The 13,362-nt window shown below is 40.0% G+C and overlaps 1 protein-coding gene across 1 annotated transcript; it reads left to right on the top strand.

The window, feature by feature from the left end:
- The first annotated feature begins 2,174 nt into the window (after positions 1-2,174).
- Positions 2,175-13,292, top strand: LOC121375859 (solute carrier family 66 member 3-like). The gene is made up of 6 exons (XM_041503532.1): positions 2,175-2,414; positions 3,969-4,051; positions 7,832-7,904; positions 10,367-10,433; positions 10,966-11,086; positions 13,049-13,292. The coding sequence occupies exons 1-6, from the start codon at positions 2,272-2,274 to the stop codon at positions 13,183-13,185; spliced, it is 624 nt and encodes a 207-aa protein (XP_041359466.1). The 5' UTR covers positions 2,175-2,271; the 3' UTR covers positions 13,186-13,292.
- The last annotated feature ends 70 nt before the right edge of the window (positions 13,293-13,362 follow it).

The raw sequence follows: 13,362 nt of genomic DNA, 5'->3' as shown, positions 1-13,362 counted from the left end.
GGTAGTATACACCCTAAACAGTTTCGTGATTCCTTGTCCCAGGCCATCAGAGGATACTAGAATATCAAGTTACTAAAATAACAATAATAGTAATAATAATGATGATGATGATGATGATGATGATGACAGCCATGGTATCTCATTGTTTAAAGGTATTCAGTATCGGCCTCAATACGCCACAGACTCAAGCTCTGTTGTTAGTGTGTCAGTATATTAAAGAAAGCGTTCTCCATGGCATAGAGCATTGTGACTAAGTGGCCCGATGTGTTGCTAAAATGACACGTTTGGCGTCTGTGATCCGCGATCGAATACCTTTAAATGTTGCTTATATATATGCACATACATGCATATTAACTTAACTATACATGTATATCTATTCAAATATATACAATTATTCATATGCACGCCAATACACATATTCACGTAGACGAAAATGACCAGTATTTGGTCTTAAACCATTCCGATGTAAACTTTAGTAGACCGTTTTTCGCAGCCATTTTAACATCTTATACGAAATATGTACGTTAGTCGCTAGAGATTCACAGCTCCTACGAAGCTACTCACGACGCTCATGACAACTGTCGATCATGCCCCCCCCCCCCCCCATTTGTATACAGCCTCGATACCGTCCAATTCGGCAAGGGACGGTACTCTTCGCGCAAATGCGCAATGGGAATGTGAAAGAGGTCCAAAAGTGCACCCTAAAAAGGTCAGGACAAAATAATTAAGCTCTCCTCCCGCCCCCAGTATGGTGTCGTTCCATATACTATGAAACGTTCAGAGCAAGCTGTTGTAGCGCACGCCTGTCCTGGGCCATATACTAGTAGTATTAGTACTATATGTATATATATATATATATATATATATATATATATATATATATATATATATATATATAGTTAGGACAGAAAGAAAGAAATGTTTTATTTAACGACGCACTCAACACATTTTATTTACGGTTATATGGCGTCAGACATATGGTTAAGGACCACAGAGATTGGTTTACACCTACCCATTGAGCCTTGCGGAGCACTCACTCAGGGTTTGGAGTCGGTATCTGGATTAAAAATCCCATGCCTCGACTGGGGTTCGAACCCATTACCTACCAGCCTATAGACCGATGGCCTAACCACGAAGCCACCGAGGCCGGTATGGTTAGGACAGCGAAAGCCCCCTAAACAGGACATACTGAGTTCAAGTAACGTATGTCCTTTTTTTAGGGGTACATGTATATGGTTTAGAGATAATAGTATTCGTGGTTTATAACGCGTATGATGAGAAATTGCATGCTGTCCGTTGAGAACCAATCTCGTGGGAAACGTCAGCCAGTCAAAACTGCGTATTTAAATACACTCCAGGTGTGTATGTGTGTGTGTGTGTGTGTGTGTGTGTGTGTGTGTGATTTCTAGTGGGAGTCACAGCCTCTAAAGGTGGGCACAAGCCATATCTTAATCTTTATTTATATAGAGTAGTACAAAAAACCTATATTTTTTACCTCAAGTATCCCTCTCCACCGCACCCCTATGGGCCTGAACTGGCCTCGGTTGCGCAGTGGTTAACCAACGATGTAAGACCACGACACCGATTGCTCTATCACTGACACCTACTATCTAACAGGAAACATGTTGGTTTCAAAATCCTGATGAGCGATATGTAATTCTAGTCAGTTGAAACTTGATTACCAACTAGTTTAATGCTTCAATATTGTGTAGCGATCTCTGAAACTTGCGTAGCGAATCGTGACGCGATAATGAGCAAAATGTTGAGGCTCCCTGTCTAACATGGGCGTACATGGGGGGGGGGGGGGGGGGGGGTTCGATGAGTTCGACCGAACCCCCCCAGAAATCGCTTTTTTATAATTTAATATATCTGACATTGATATCTGACATCATTATATTTACTCAGCATAGGAATATATGCCCAATATCTCTGCAATCTATTTTGAAACCCCCCTTTTCAAAACTCAACATAGAAATATATGCCCAATATCTCTGCAATCTATTTTGGAACCCCCCTTTTCAAAATCCTATGTACGCCCATGTCTAACCATTAACCCCTCACCCGGATAGACAGCCCCAGATAGCTGTTCGAGTGCCCAGGACAGCGGTGCTTGAACCTTAATGGGATATAAGCACCAGTTTACGTTTAGCCTTGCATACCACACACTCTGTTTGGTTGCCTGTAAACATCAAGACATCGGCACGTGTTATCGCAGTGTGGATATTGACCTGTTGAGTGGAGCTTCCACACACGACCAGGGAAGCGTTTACAATGTTACGATATTTATGCGACTTTCTCAGTTTAACAGTGGTTGCAACATGCATCATCTTGAAAGTGCCACAGATACTGTCAGTCAGTAAAGCCAAGAGCAGTAAAGGGGTCAGTCTCGGCAGCGTTCTGCTAGAAGAATGTGGGTAAGTCCTGCCGACTCTTTGCAATGGCCTAACAACAAACGTACTGTTGTCGAAAAGTGTTCACTTGTTCTCCGTTCAGCAACAGGAAGCAGCGCAGAAATTCGGGTTAATGTGAAGTGGAAATATCGAGCGTTGTTTATACACCGTCGTAACTGGCCGGTTGTGCGCTCATTTGAGTTACGATATTTCGTAGGATCGATAATTATCAATGGGCCTATATTAGTAAGTCCAAGGGCAGATCAAAGGGAGAAAACCAGGGGGGGGGGGGGGCCTGTTCCCCGAACAAATTCCAGAATGTCAGTCTTTTAATGAAGTGCCTTTTCAGGAGTTGGGGGCGGAACTTACCCCAGTGGTAAAGCGCTTGTCTGATGCGCGGTCGGTCCGAGATCGACCCTCATCGGTGCCCATTTGACTATTTCTCGTTCCAGCCAGTGCACCACGACTGGTATATTAAAGCCCGTGGTATGTGTTATCCTGTCTGTGAGATGGTGCATATAAACGATCTCTTGCAACTGACAGAACAGTGTGCCGGGCTATATGTAAAAATTACCAAATGTTTGACATCCAGCAGCTGATGATTAATAAATCAATGTACTCTAGTGGTGTCGTTAAACAAAATAAACTAAATTTTCAGGAGTTGGTGTATGTGCTTCAAACTTTGACTGAAGTGCCCTTTTTAATAGTTGGTACAGGTCCCCCTTTGCCCTTAGTCCTCTCGGGTCTCCTTAAGATATTTCCTAGGTCCGTCCTTGAAATCTGTGGTGTGTACTGTCCTGACTTGAAAGTGCGTAGATACGTCGTCGCTAGACCAAACTGTCTCAATACCTATGTTAAACACCAAACAGCCGTACTTTAAATAAAAAATAAAAAATGTGTTTGTGTCGTTAAGCGGCCAATACACGATCAGTATTATAATTATGGCACAATATACAATACGTATTGTATTGACAATAGCATTGAGTTTATAGTGGATATCGGCGGTTTGCACTTGTAAACTATTGAAGAAATAAAGTCGGATTGATTTTAAAGACGATAGTTTCTATCCATAGTTCGAGCGTTCCCTTCATTAGTGGTAAAGCGCTCGCTCGATGTGAGGTCGGTCTGGGATCGATCCCTGTCGGTGAGCCCATTGGGCTATTTCTCGTTGCAGCCAGTGCACCACAACTGGCATATCAACAGCCGTAATATGTACTCCTCTGTCTGTGGGATGGTGCATGTAAAATATCCCTTGCTTCTAATCGAAAAGCGTAGCCCACGAAGTGGCAACAGCGGGTTTCCTCTCTCAATGCCTGTGTGGTCCTTAACCATATGTCTGACGCCATAATAACCGCAAATAAAATGTGTTGAGTGCGCCGTTAAATAAAACATTTCCTTTCTTCCTTCCTTCCCTTCATCTAATAATATTGAATTGTTAGTACAATCTGACTGACATCCGCTCAACTGGTTACAGACGTGTCACACATTTTAATCAGATTGATGTCAATATATTAAGTCAGTATTATTGATAAAATATGAGGGTTGTTTTTAACGAAACATTGTTATTATGTTATACAGGTATTCAATAATGCTGACATATCAGTTTGCAATGGAATATCCAGTTTCAACATATTGTGAATATGGATTTCTAGTTTTACAAGGTAAGTTGAAATTAACCAATTTACCTGTTTACATTATTTACTTATTATTAATTGTTGACTACTTGAATTTTTTTTGAATGGAATATAAAAATAAAAAAATAAATAAAAGGTGCATGTGCATATTGATTTTTACTACATATATTTGTATAAGTCGACTCTATAATGACATGGCCCAAGTGAGGTCCGGGGTAAACGGGGTTGGGGGGTGAACCACCCACTCCAGGGCGGTAAGATTACATGTTTGTCCTGTTACATAAACATAAACGGCCGAATTTACGAAGCCCGTTTTTCTTAAATGCAGGTGTTTAAGCATTCTGAATGTATGTAGTTACACACGTGTAAGTCGTAAACAGGCTTTGTAAATGTATGTAGTTACACACGTGTAAGTCGTAAACAGGCTTTGTAAATGTATGTAGTTACACACGTGTAAGTCGTAAACAGGCTTTGTAAATGTATGTAGTTACACACGTGTAAGTCGTAAACAGGCTTTGTAAATTCGGCCCAAAACCTTTAAAGCAGAGGGGGAGGGGCACGGTCCAGCACTCCTATATACTCTTCCAATTCACCTATCCATTTTATGCGACTGAAGTGTTCAAACACTAGGCTAACAGTGGTTAAGAAATACTGCAATCGGTGTTCGTCATGGGAAGATGAGTGATCACCCTCTCTCCTCCACACTCACCTCGTGCACTCGGTGTTCGCCAGGGAGGGTGAGTGATCACCCTCTCTCATCCACACTCACCTCGTGCAATCAGTGTTCGCCAGGGAAGGTGAGTGATCACCCTCTCTCATCCACACTCATCTCGTGCAATCAGTGTTCGCCAGAGAAGGTGAGTGATCACCCTCTCTCATCCACACTCACCTCGTGCAATCAGTGTTCGCCAGGGAAGGTGAGTGATCACCCTCTCTCATCCACACTCACCTCGTGCAATCAGTGTTCGCCAAAGAAGGTGAGTGATCACCCTCTCTCATCCACACTCATCTCGTGCAATCAGTGTTCGCCAGGGAAGGTGAGTGATCACCCTCTCTTATCCACACTCATCTCGTGCAGTCAGTGTTCGCCAGGGAAGGTGAGTGATCACCCTCTCTCATCCACACTCACCTCGTGCAGTCAGTGTTCGTCATGGGAAGGGGAGTGATCACCCTCTCTCATCCACACTCATCTCGTGCAATCAGTGTTCGCCAAGGAAGGTGAGTGATCACCCTCTCTCATCCACACTCACCTCGTAACTGAATAAAACACGACTGTTCAAATATCTCTCCTAACTGTATATCTATTAGATCTCTCTGTAACGGGCAGTTCAAAACCGCTTTGGCTCGTCTAGGTATGATCAGGATACGATCTTATATAAAGTATATATTATTATAGCACGTTTAGTTCACTAGAAAACACAACAAAAACACAATACACTTTGGAATCTGTATTAACCTACGCTGACAAATGTACTGCCGCAGTAGTTAATTAATAACAACAATAATAACAACCCAGAACTGATCACTTAATTAGTTAATCTCTAGGTGTCTAGTTTACACAATATGCTAATCACTTCACCGTGACACAACACCCACACGTGTGATAATTGAGAAACGCAGCCAGGGGAACTTAATTAATAAAGGAATTACAGCTCTATTCCTAACTGGTTAATTTTTAATTAACCCTTACTACTCATTCAGTAACCGTGTAACGCAGAATTAATACTGGTACCTATCACAATAAAGACAATAACCTACAGTTTACCTAGGTCTTCTAGGATGACTGGCTAAGCTTTATATTACCAAATACTCGTATAAATATAGAACAGTAAGACTACGATTTACTTCGTCAGATGACCGAAGACACTGTCTAAATAATATTGGTATAATACAGTATTAAAATATTTAAAGTCACATCAATCACATCAAGGTTATACAACAGAGCAGAAATAATATATTTACCAAAGTCCAAACGGACTAACGTTCCCTGGTAGCCGTCCTTTTTGCTTCTCCCCATAACTCTAAAACACTAGCTATTTATTATAAATCGAATATCGCCTGGGGGTACATCGCGGCACCGAATCTTATCATGTGAGTTTCCACCACAACCAGAGTCGGTATATTTTCCTCTGATCGTCAGACTGACTGACGCCGATCGTCGCCAAATCACGGTTGTAAAAACCGCACTCGCGGAGGTATTACGTAACTACTCGCCACATTGCCTCCGCACCTGCTCTGGGTGTGTATTAGGCGTACAGTTCGACGACCGTCGCGCAAAGGTATTACGTAACAAGTTGCCCATCTGGCTAAGTGCATTTGGAACCGCACACGGTCTTCTAAAACAATTAATATCGCCCCAGGCGAAAAGAAATTAAGAGCATGTACCGTCACAAGTGTTCGCCAGGGAAGGTGAGTGATCACCCTCTCTCATCCACACTCACCTCGTGCAATCAGTGTTCGCCAGGGAAGGTGAGTGATCACCCTCTCTCATCCACACTCATCTCGTGCAATCAGTGTTCGCCAGGGAAGGTGAGTGATCACCCTCTCTCATCCACACTCACCTCGTGCAATCAGTGTTCGCCAGGGAAGGTGAGTGATCACCCTCTCTCATCCACACTCATCTCGTGCAATCAGTGTTCGCCAGGGAAGGTGAGTGATCACCCTCTCTCATCCACACTCACCTCGTGCATCCGCCAGGGAAGGTGAGTGATCTCTCTCATCCACACTCATCTCGTGCAATCAGTGTTCGCCAGGGAAGGTGAGTGATCACCCTCTCTCATCCACACTCATCTCGTGCAATCAGTGTTCGTCATGGGAAGGTGAGTGATCACCCTCTCTCATCCACACTCACCTCGTGCAATCAGTGTTCGCCAGGGAAGGTGAGTGATCACCCTCTCTCATCCACACTCATCTCATGCAATCAATGTTCGCCAGGGAAGGTGAGTGATCACCCTCTCTCCTCCACACTCGCCCCGTGCAATCAGTGTTCGTCATGGGAAGGTGAGTGATCACCCTCTCTCCTCCACACCTCGAAAGGGTTAATAAATTAGTTTTGAAACTTCATGTAATTGCTCGTCTAGCACCATTTCAGAAGAGTTACCTTCAGCTCGCTCTAATGTTGCTCATAACGAAGACAGGACATTATCAAAATACTAAACAAAATAACAAGCCAATAGGTGTTGAAACCTGCTTTATAATGCCAACATATGATATCTCAAAATTTCATTAACTCTGGACGTAATGCAGTCCTCCAATAAAGGTCCAACGGGCCGGGCTTATTCATCAGGTCAGGTCATAGGGTTTTACGTGCACATTCAGAGCAAGCCTGTCATGGACGCAGGTGTCGACTCGCGCCGGTATTTGTGGTGTATTTTGAATTTTATGTCCCATAGGATTGAGTCCAAAAGGTAAAAAATGTATACAATTTTCATGAAGTAATTTGGCGCATGATTTGGAACTATTCATCGAAAGTAAACTTAAGGAGCTATTTGAGTAGTTTTGACTTAGTTATATATTCCAAAAGTGGACTTTTGTATTTAAAATCACCTGACCCTTTAACCGCACACCCTAAAATGTTAAAAACCTCTCACTCTTCACGGTACTTGGGTCAAGTTATAATATTGTGTATCACACGAAAATTCATAATTTCGCATTTCGCAGATATGTTTTTCAAATGTTGCTGAAGCAATTTATTAATTTCAATAAAAAAGATAACGGAGATATTTGCATAATTAGTGCTATTTGAACGTTTATTATATGCGTGAACTCATTTTATTTCTGTTAACGAAAACTTCCATTCTATTACAGATTTAACACTCATCTTATTAATATTGCATTACTCCAGTGGAGTCAAAGTAAAATTTTTGCCATTGTTTGCCATGTATCCTTTTATTTAGTTTGAACTGTGATTAGCTGTGCTAGGACCCTAACTAGAAGAATAGCGTGGGAACACACTTTCGCCACAAGAAAGTACAGCACAGGTTCGTTTCGCATAAAGACGTCGGGTTTCTTCGTGTAGCGTTGGTACTGGTTAACAAAATGTAAGTTTAATGTCATGACTGGACTCAAGAATAATCAACCTAAAGCTCTGAAACATCAGATTTAGGAAAACAAATGTGTATTTTAGACACAGTAGCTTGCGACCATTTAGTTGTCGACGATTGCCAAAACATTACATAGGGTTTCCTCTAGCGTTCCCCTACATGTCAATATCAATAATCTGACAAAATCACCTTAAAGGTACATTTCACTATTTTTACATGTGATAAATAAGTACGTATTCTTTTGATAAATAACTCAGAAATATCGAAATTTTAATGTGCTTGCCGCACGCTGTGTGAACAGAGTTGCGTTCAATACTGTACTATAGTCCTGTTTTGTTTTGTTTTTTAAATTCCAAAACAATTTTTACTTTTCTTTTTATGTCAAATCAAACTGAAATTATGTAAAAAAAAAAAAATCGTGGAGGCTGAGAAGGACTATCCACAGATTCCCGATATTGAGATGAGATGAGTGGCAGTCCTCCTACAAGCAAGTTAGTGTTGATGTATCGTCCTGGGATGTAGCGGTCCTCCTACAAGCAAGTTAGTGTTGATATATCGTCCTGGGGTGTGCCAGTCCTCATACAAACCAAGTTAGTGTTGATGTATCGTCCTGGGTTGTGCCAGTCCTCATACAAACCAAGTTAGTGTTGATGTATCGTCCTGGAGTGTGCCAGTCCTCATACAAACCAAGTTAGTGTTGATGTATCGTCCTGGGTTGTGCCAGTCCTCCTACAAGCAAGTTAGTGTTGATGTATCGTCCTGGGTTGTGCCAGTGCTCATACAAACCAAGTTAGTGTTGATGTATCGTCCTGGGGTGTGCCAGTCCTCCTACAAGCAAGTTAGTGTTGATATATCGTCCTGGGTTGTGCCAGTCCTCATATAAACCAAGTTAGTGTTGATGTATCGTCCTGGGGTGTGCCAGTCCTCCTACAAACCAAGTTAGTGTTGATGTATCGTCCTGGGTTGTGCCAGTCCTCATACAAACCAAGTTAGTGTTGATGTATCGTCCTGGGGTGTGCCAGTCCTCCTACAAGCAAGTTAGTGTTGGCGTATCGTCCTGAGGTATGGCAGTCCTCATACAAACCAAGTTAGTGTTGATGTATCGTCCTGGAGTGTGCCAGTCCTCCTACAAGCAAGTTAGTGTTGATGTATCGTCCTGAGGTGTGCCAGTCCTCCTACAAACCAAGTTAGTGTTGATGTATCGTCCTGGAGTGTGCCAGTCCTCCTACAAGCAAGTTAGTGTTGGCGTATCGTCCTGAGGTATGGCAGTCCTCCTACAAACCAAGTTAGTGTTGATGTATCGTCCTGAGGTGTGCCAGTCCTCATACAAACCAAGTTAGTGTTGATGTATCGTCCTGGGTTGTGCCAGTCCTCCTACAAACCAAGTTAGTGTTGATGTATCGTCCTGGGTTGTGCCAGTCCTCCTACAAACCAAGTTAGTGTTGATGTATCGTCCTGGGTTGTGCCAGTCCTCCTACAAACCAAGTTAGTGTTGATGTATCGTCCTGAGGTGTGCCAGTCCTCATACAAACCAAGTTAGTGTTGATGTATCGTCCTGGGTTGTGCCAGTCCTCCTACAAACCAAGTTAGTGTTGATGTATCGTCCTGGGTTGTGCCAGTCCTCCTACAAACCAAGTTAGTGTTGATGTATCGTCCTGGGTTATGCCAGTCCTCCTACAAACCAAGTTAGTGTTGATGTATCGTCCTGAGGTTTGCCAGTCCTCATACAAACCAAGTTAGTGTTGATGTATCGTCCTGGGTTGTGCCAGTCCTCCTACAAACCAAGTTAGTGTTGATGTATCGTCCTGGAGTGTGCCAGTCCTCCTACAAGCAAGTTAGTGTTGGCGTATCGTCCTGAGGTATGGCAGTCCTCCTATAAACCAAGTTAGTGTTGATGTATCATCCTCGGGTGTGGCAGTCCTCCTACAAATAAATAAGTTAGTGTTGATGAATCGTCCTCTGGTGTGGCAGTCCTCCCATAAACAAGTTACTGTTTATATATCGTCATCGGGTGTGGCAATCCTACAAACAATTTTGTGTTGATGCAATCGTCCTGGGGTGTAGTAGTCCTCTTACAAACAAGTTAGTGTTGACGTATCATCCGGGGTGGCAGTCCTCATATAGACGAAACATCTGACAGTGATTAATGGAAACTTTAACATTACACCTGTCTTTAATTAAGCCTTCCACTCTGTTTAGTAACAGTTTCATCCCAGCTTTTGGCCTTAAAGTTTGATTATTTATTTTTGTATGCATTTATTTATTTATTTATATTGTCGTTTCCTTAACAGCTGAACAGTTACTTTGTTTGTTGTGTTGCTATTGCGTTTCGATTTCTACCCGACGTTTTACTGACAACTGTTATTGTGAGTATGTTCAGTAGTATACAGTATCATTAATGGTTTTCATTCTTTAGTTTTCATACCTCGTTAAATAAATACGTTCTTTCCTTTCTCTTTTTTCTTTTTTTTTCAGTTTATTTATAGAGTACTGTGTATGTGGGTATCATGTATACCAAACAATTGTTGACCTGTTTAATAATAATATTAATAATAATAATAATAATAATAATAATAACTATAATAATAATAGTAAAACACTTAAAAACACAGTAAAAAACAAAAAACAAACCCCCCAGTAAAAAAAAAAAAAAAAAAAACCACACAAAAATTGAGAAGAAAATAATAATAAAACCCCAAAACAAACCACCCCACCAACAAACAAACAGCAAAACCAACAACAAACAAACATTAAAACAACAAACAAACAGCAACAACAAACACAGAACAAAACAAACAAAACAAAAAGAAAACACCACTTTATGATAAATTAATTTTAACGTGTGTTACATTACAAATGTTAATTGCCAATTTATTGTGTTCCACGTTGTTCGTTCAGAGTTTGGTGACACCCATCAGTGCTGGCAGTAAGCTGATCCAGATAGCAGCCATCCTCAAGAGCCAGGATGCCGGAAGTGTGAGTCCAGCCACGTGGGCCATGGCGTCATACACCACAATCGGTTCGTTCACTTTTAACTGACTGCGTCCACAGACGTCATTATGCCCAACTATGCCAACTATTACTGATAAGGCTCAAAATAAGAGCATTTCCAACACAAGTTATTATCACATAGATAATAAAAAACACCTTTTATGCCCTTGCGTACATTTGATTGCCAATTAATTATATTTTATAAGTTATCAGTTGATTTTTTGAAAACTTATTAATAATTTTGTTTTATTACATTATAGTTAGCAATATTAACTTAATTTGTTTTAATATGGTTCAAAATGTAACTGAAAATTTTAACGATATATATCGTTAACATTTTCAGATAGTTTGTTATAATGGAACAGTTCGTTTTAAATAGTATGAAATGTTTCATATTTACAACGAGTTGTTTTTAAAATGTATCTTAACGAGCGAAAGCGAGTTTGATACGTTTTTAAACAACGAGTTGTGAGATAAATGGTATCTAACGGACACGAATGTATTATTCTATTTCTTACATATGCTAAAAAACCAGTTTTTTTTTTTTTTTAGCAAATGTTAACATCATTTTCGACTAAAAGTTAATTACAACCATTGCACTTATATCTAACATACGCATCACAGACCCATGATTGTCAGGTTAACTATACGTCACAATGTAATCGATTTCTATCGTGTACTTTTTTCATTGGATTTATGGGAGTGGTGACCTGGTCACCACCTAGAAGCAGCCAGTCGTATGTCTTAAAATTGTTAACACGTACATGTGTAAACAACCATGTGTAACAAAAAATAACGCATGGTGTTCTCACCAACGGGTGTGTAAGAATTTTTTTATTATAATATGGTTTAGATTTAAAAAAAAGATTTAATACATTAACATGTTTTAATTATTTTAATAATATGATGTGGTTCCATTTTGCCTTATTGCTTGTTTTCATATGCCATAATTCGTATACATTTTTCATTTGTTAGATCTATAAAATTATAAAGCATAACTTCCTTCATCAGGAACCTGACATTTTACAATAACAAAAACATATCAACATTTTAATTTAAATTGACATTCTCGTTTTCTTCCAATTATAATATAAAGCAGTTCGTACATTTTACCGTTGTTTGTATTATGATTTTTACAGTTCATAGCTTGACCACTGATGTTCTAACACGATGTGATTCACAATATGTACTCTACAGTTGGCTTCAATATGACTATTTACATATACTATTTACAGTTCATAGCTTGACCACTGATGTTCTAACACGATGTGATTCACAATATGTACTCTACAGTTGGCTTCAATATGACTATTTACATATACTATTTACAGTTCATAGCTTGACCACTGATGTTCTAACACGATGTGATTCACAATATGTACTCTACAGTTGGCTTCAATATGACTATTTACATATACTATTTACAGTTCATAGCTTGACCACTGATGTTCTAACACGATGTGATTCACAATATGTACTCTACAGTTGGCTTCAATATGACTATTTACATATACTATTTACAGTTCATAGCTTGACCACTGATGTTCTAACACGATGTGATTCACAATATGTACTCTACAGTTGGCTTCAATATGACTATTTACATATACTATTTACAGTTCATAGCTTGACCACTGATGTTCTAACACGATGTGATTCACAATATGTACTCTACAGTTGGCTTCAATATGACTATTTACATATACTATTTACAGTTCATAGCTTGACCACTGATGTTCTAACATGATGTGATTCACAATATGTACTCTACAGTTGGCTTCAATATGACTATTTACATATACAATTTACAGTTCATAGCTTGACCACTGATGTTCTAACACGATGTGATTCACAATATGTACTCTACAGTTAGCTTCAATATGACTATTTACAGTTCGTAGCTTGACCACTGATATTTTAACATGTTGCGATTCACAATATTTACCCTACTGTTTTCTTCATTATGACATGATTGCTATATTATTTACAGTTCGTAGCTTGACCACTGTGGTTCTAACTGGAGACGTGGCCATCTTGACAAACTTCGCTTCTAGTGCCACCCTTAACCTGTTGCTAACATACCTGGTACTCCGCTACAGACGGACGGACAAGAAAAAGACGACATAGGCTGTTACTAGCTGCTGCCTTTCACTACACATTTCTGAATGCTCGAATAAACATTGGTACTGTATAACAGAGAATGGAAAACTAGATAATAAAATATTTTACTGTTATGTTATATGTGAGCTTATTTTAAAATTAATTTCCTTTTTGCCAAAAGGTGGCCAAATTTTGATAATAGTT

The sequence above is a fragment of the Gigantopelta aegis genome, chromosome 6 (genome assembly GCF_016097555.1).
Source record: "Gigantopelta aegis isolate Gae_Host chromosome 6, Gae_host_genome, whole genome shotgun sequence".
NCBI classification, from domain to species: domain Eukaryota; kingdom Metazoa; phylum Mollusca; class Gastropoda; order Neomphalida; family Peltospiridae; genus Gigantopelta; species Gigantopelta aegis.
This window is presented reverse-complemented; position numbering and strand designations above follow the sequence as displayed.

Bases quoted from the DNA above. Each gene is read 5' to 3' on its own strand.
- LOC121375859 (XM_041503532.1), top strand. From the start codon at position 2,272: ATGTTACGATATTTATGCGACTTTCTCAGTTTAACAGTGGTTGCAACA. The intron at 7,905-10,366 runs GTATCCTTTTAT...ACAGCTGAACAG, and splicing joins TTTTTGCCATTGTTTGCCAT to TTACTTTGTTTGTTGTGTTG. The intron at 10,434-10,965 runs GTGAGTATGTTC...TTGTTCGTTCAG, and splicing joins TTTTACTGACAACTGTTATT to AGTTTGGTGACACCCATCAG.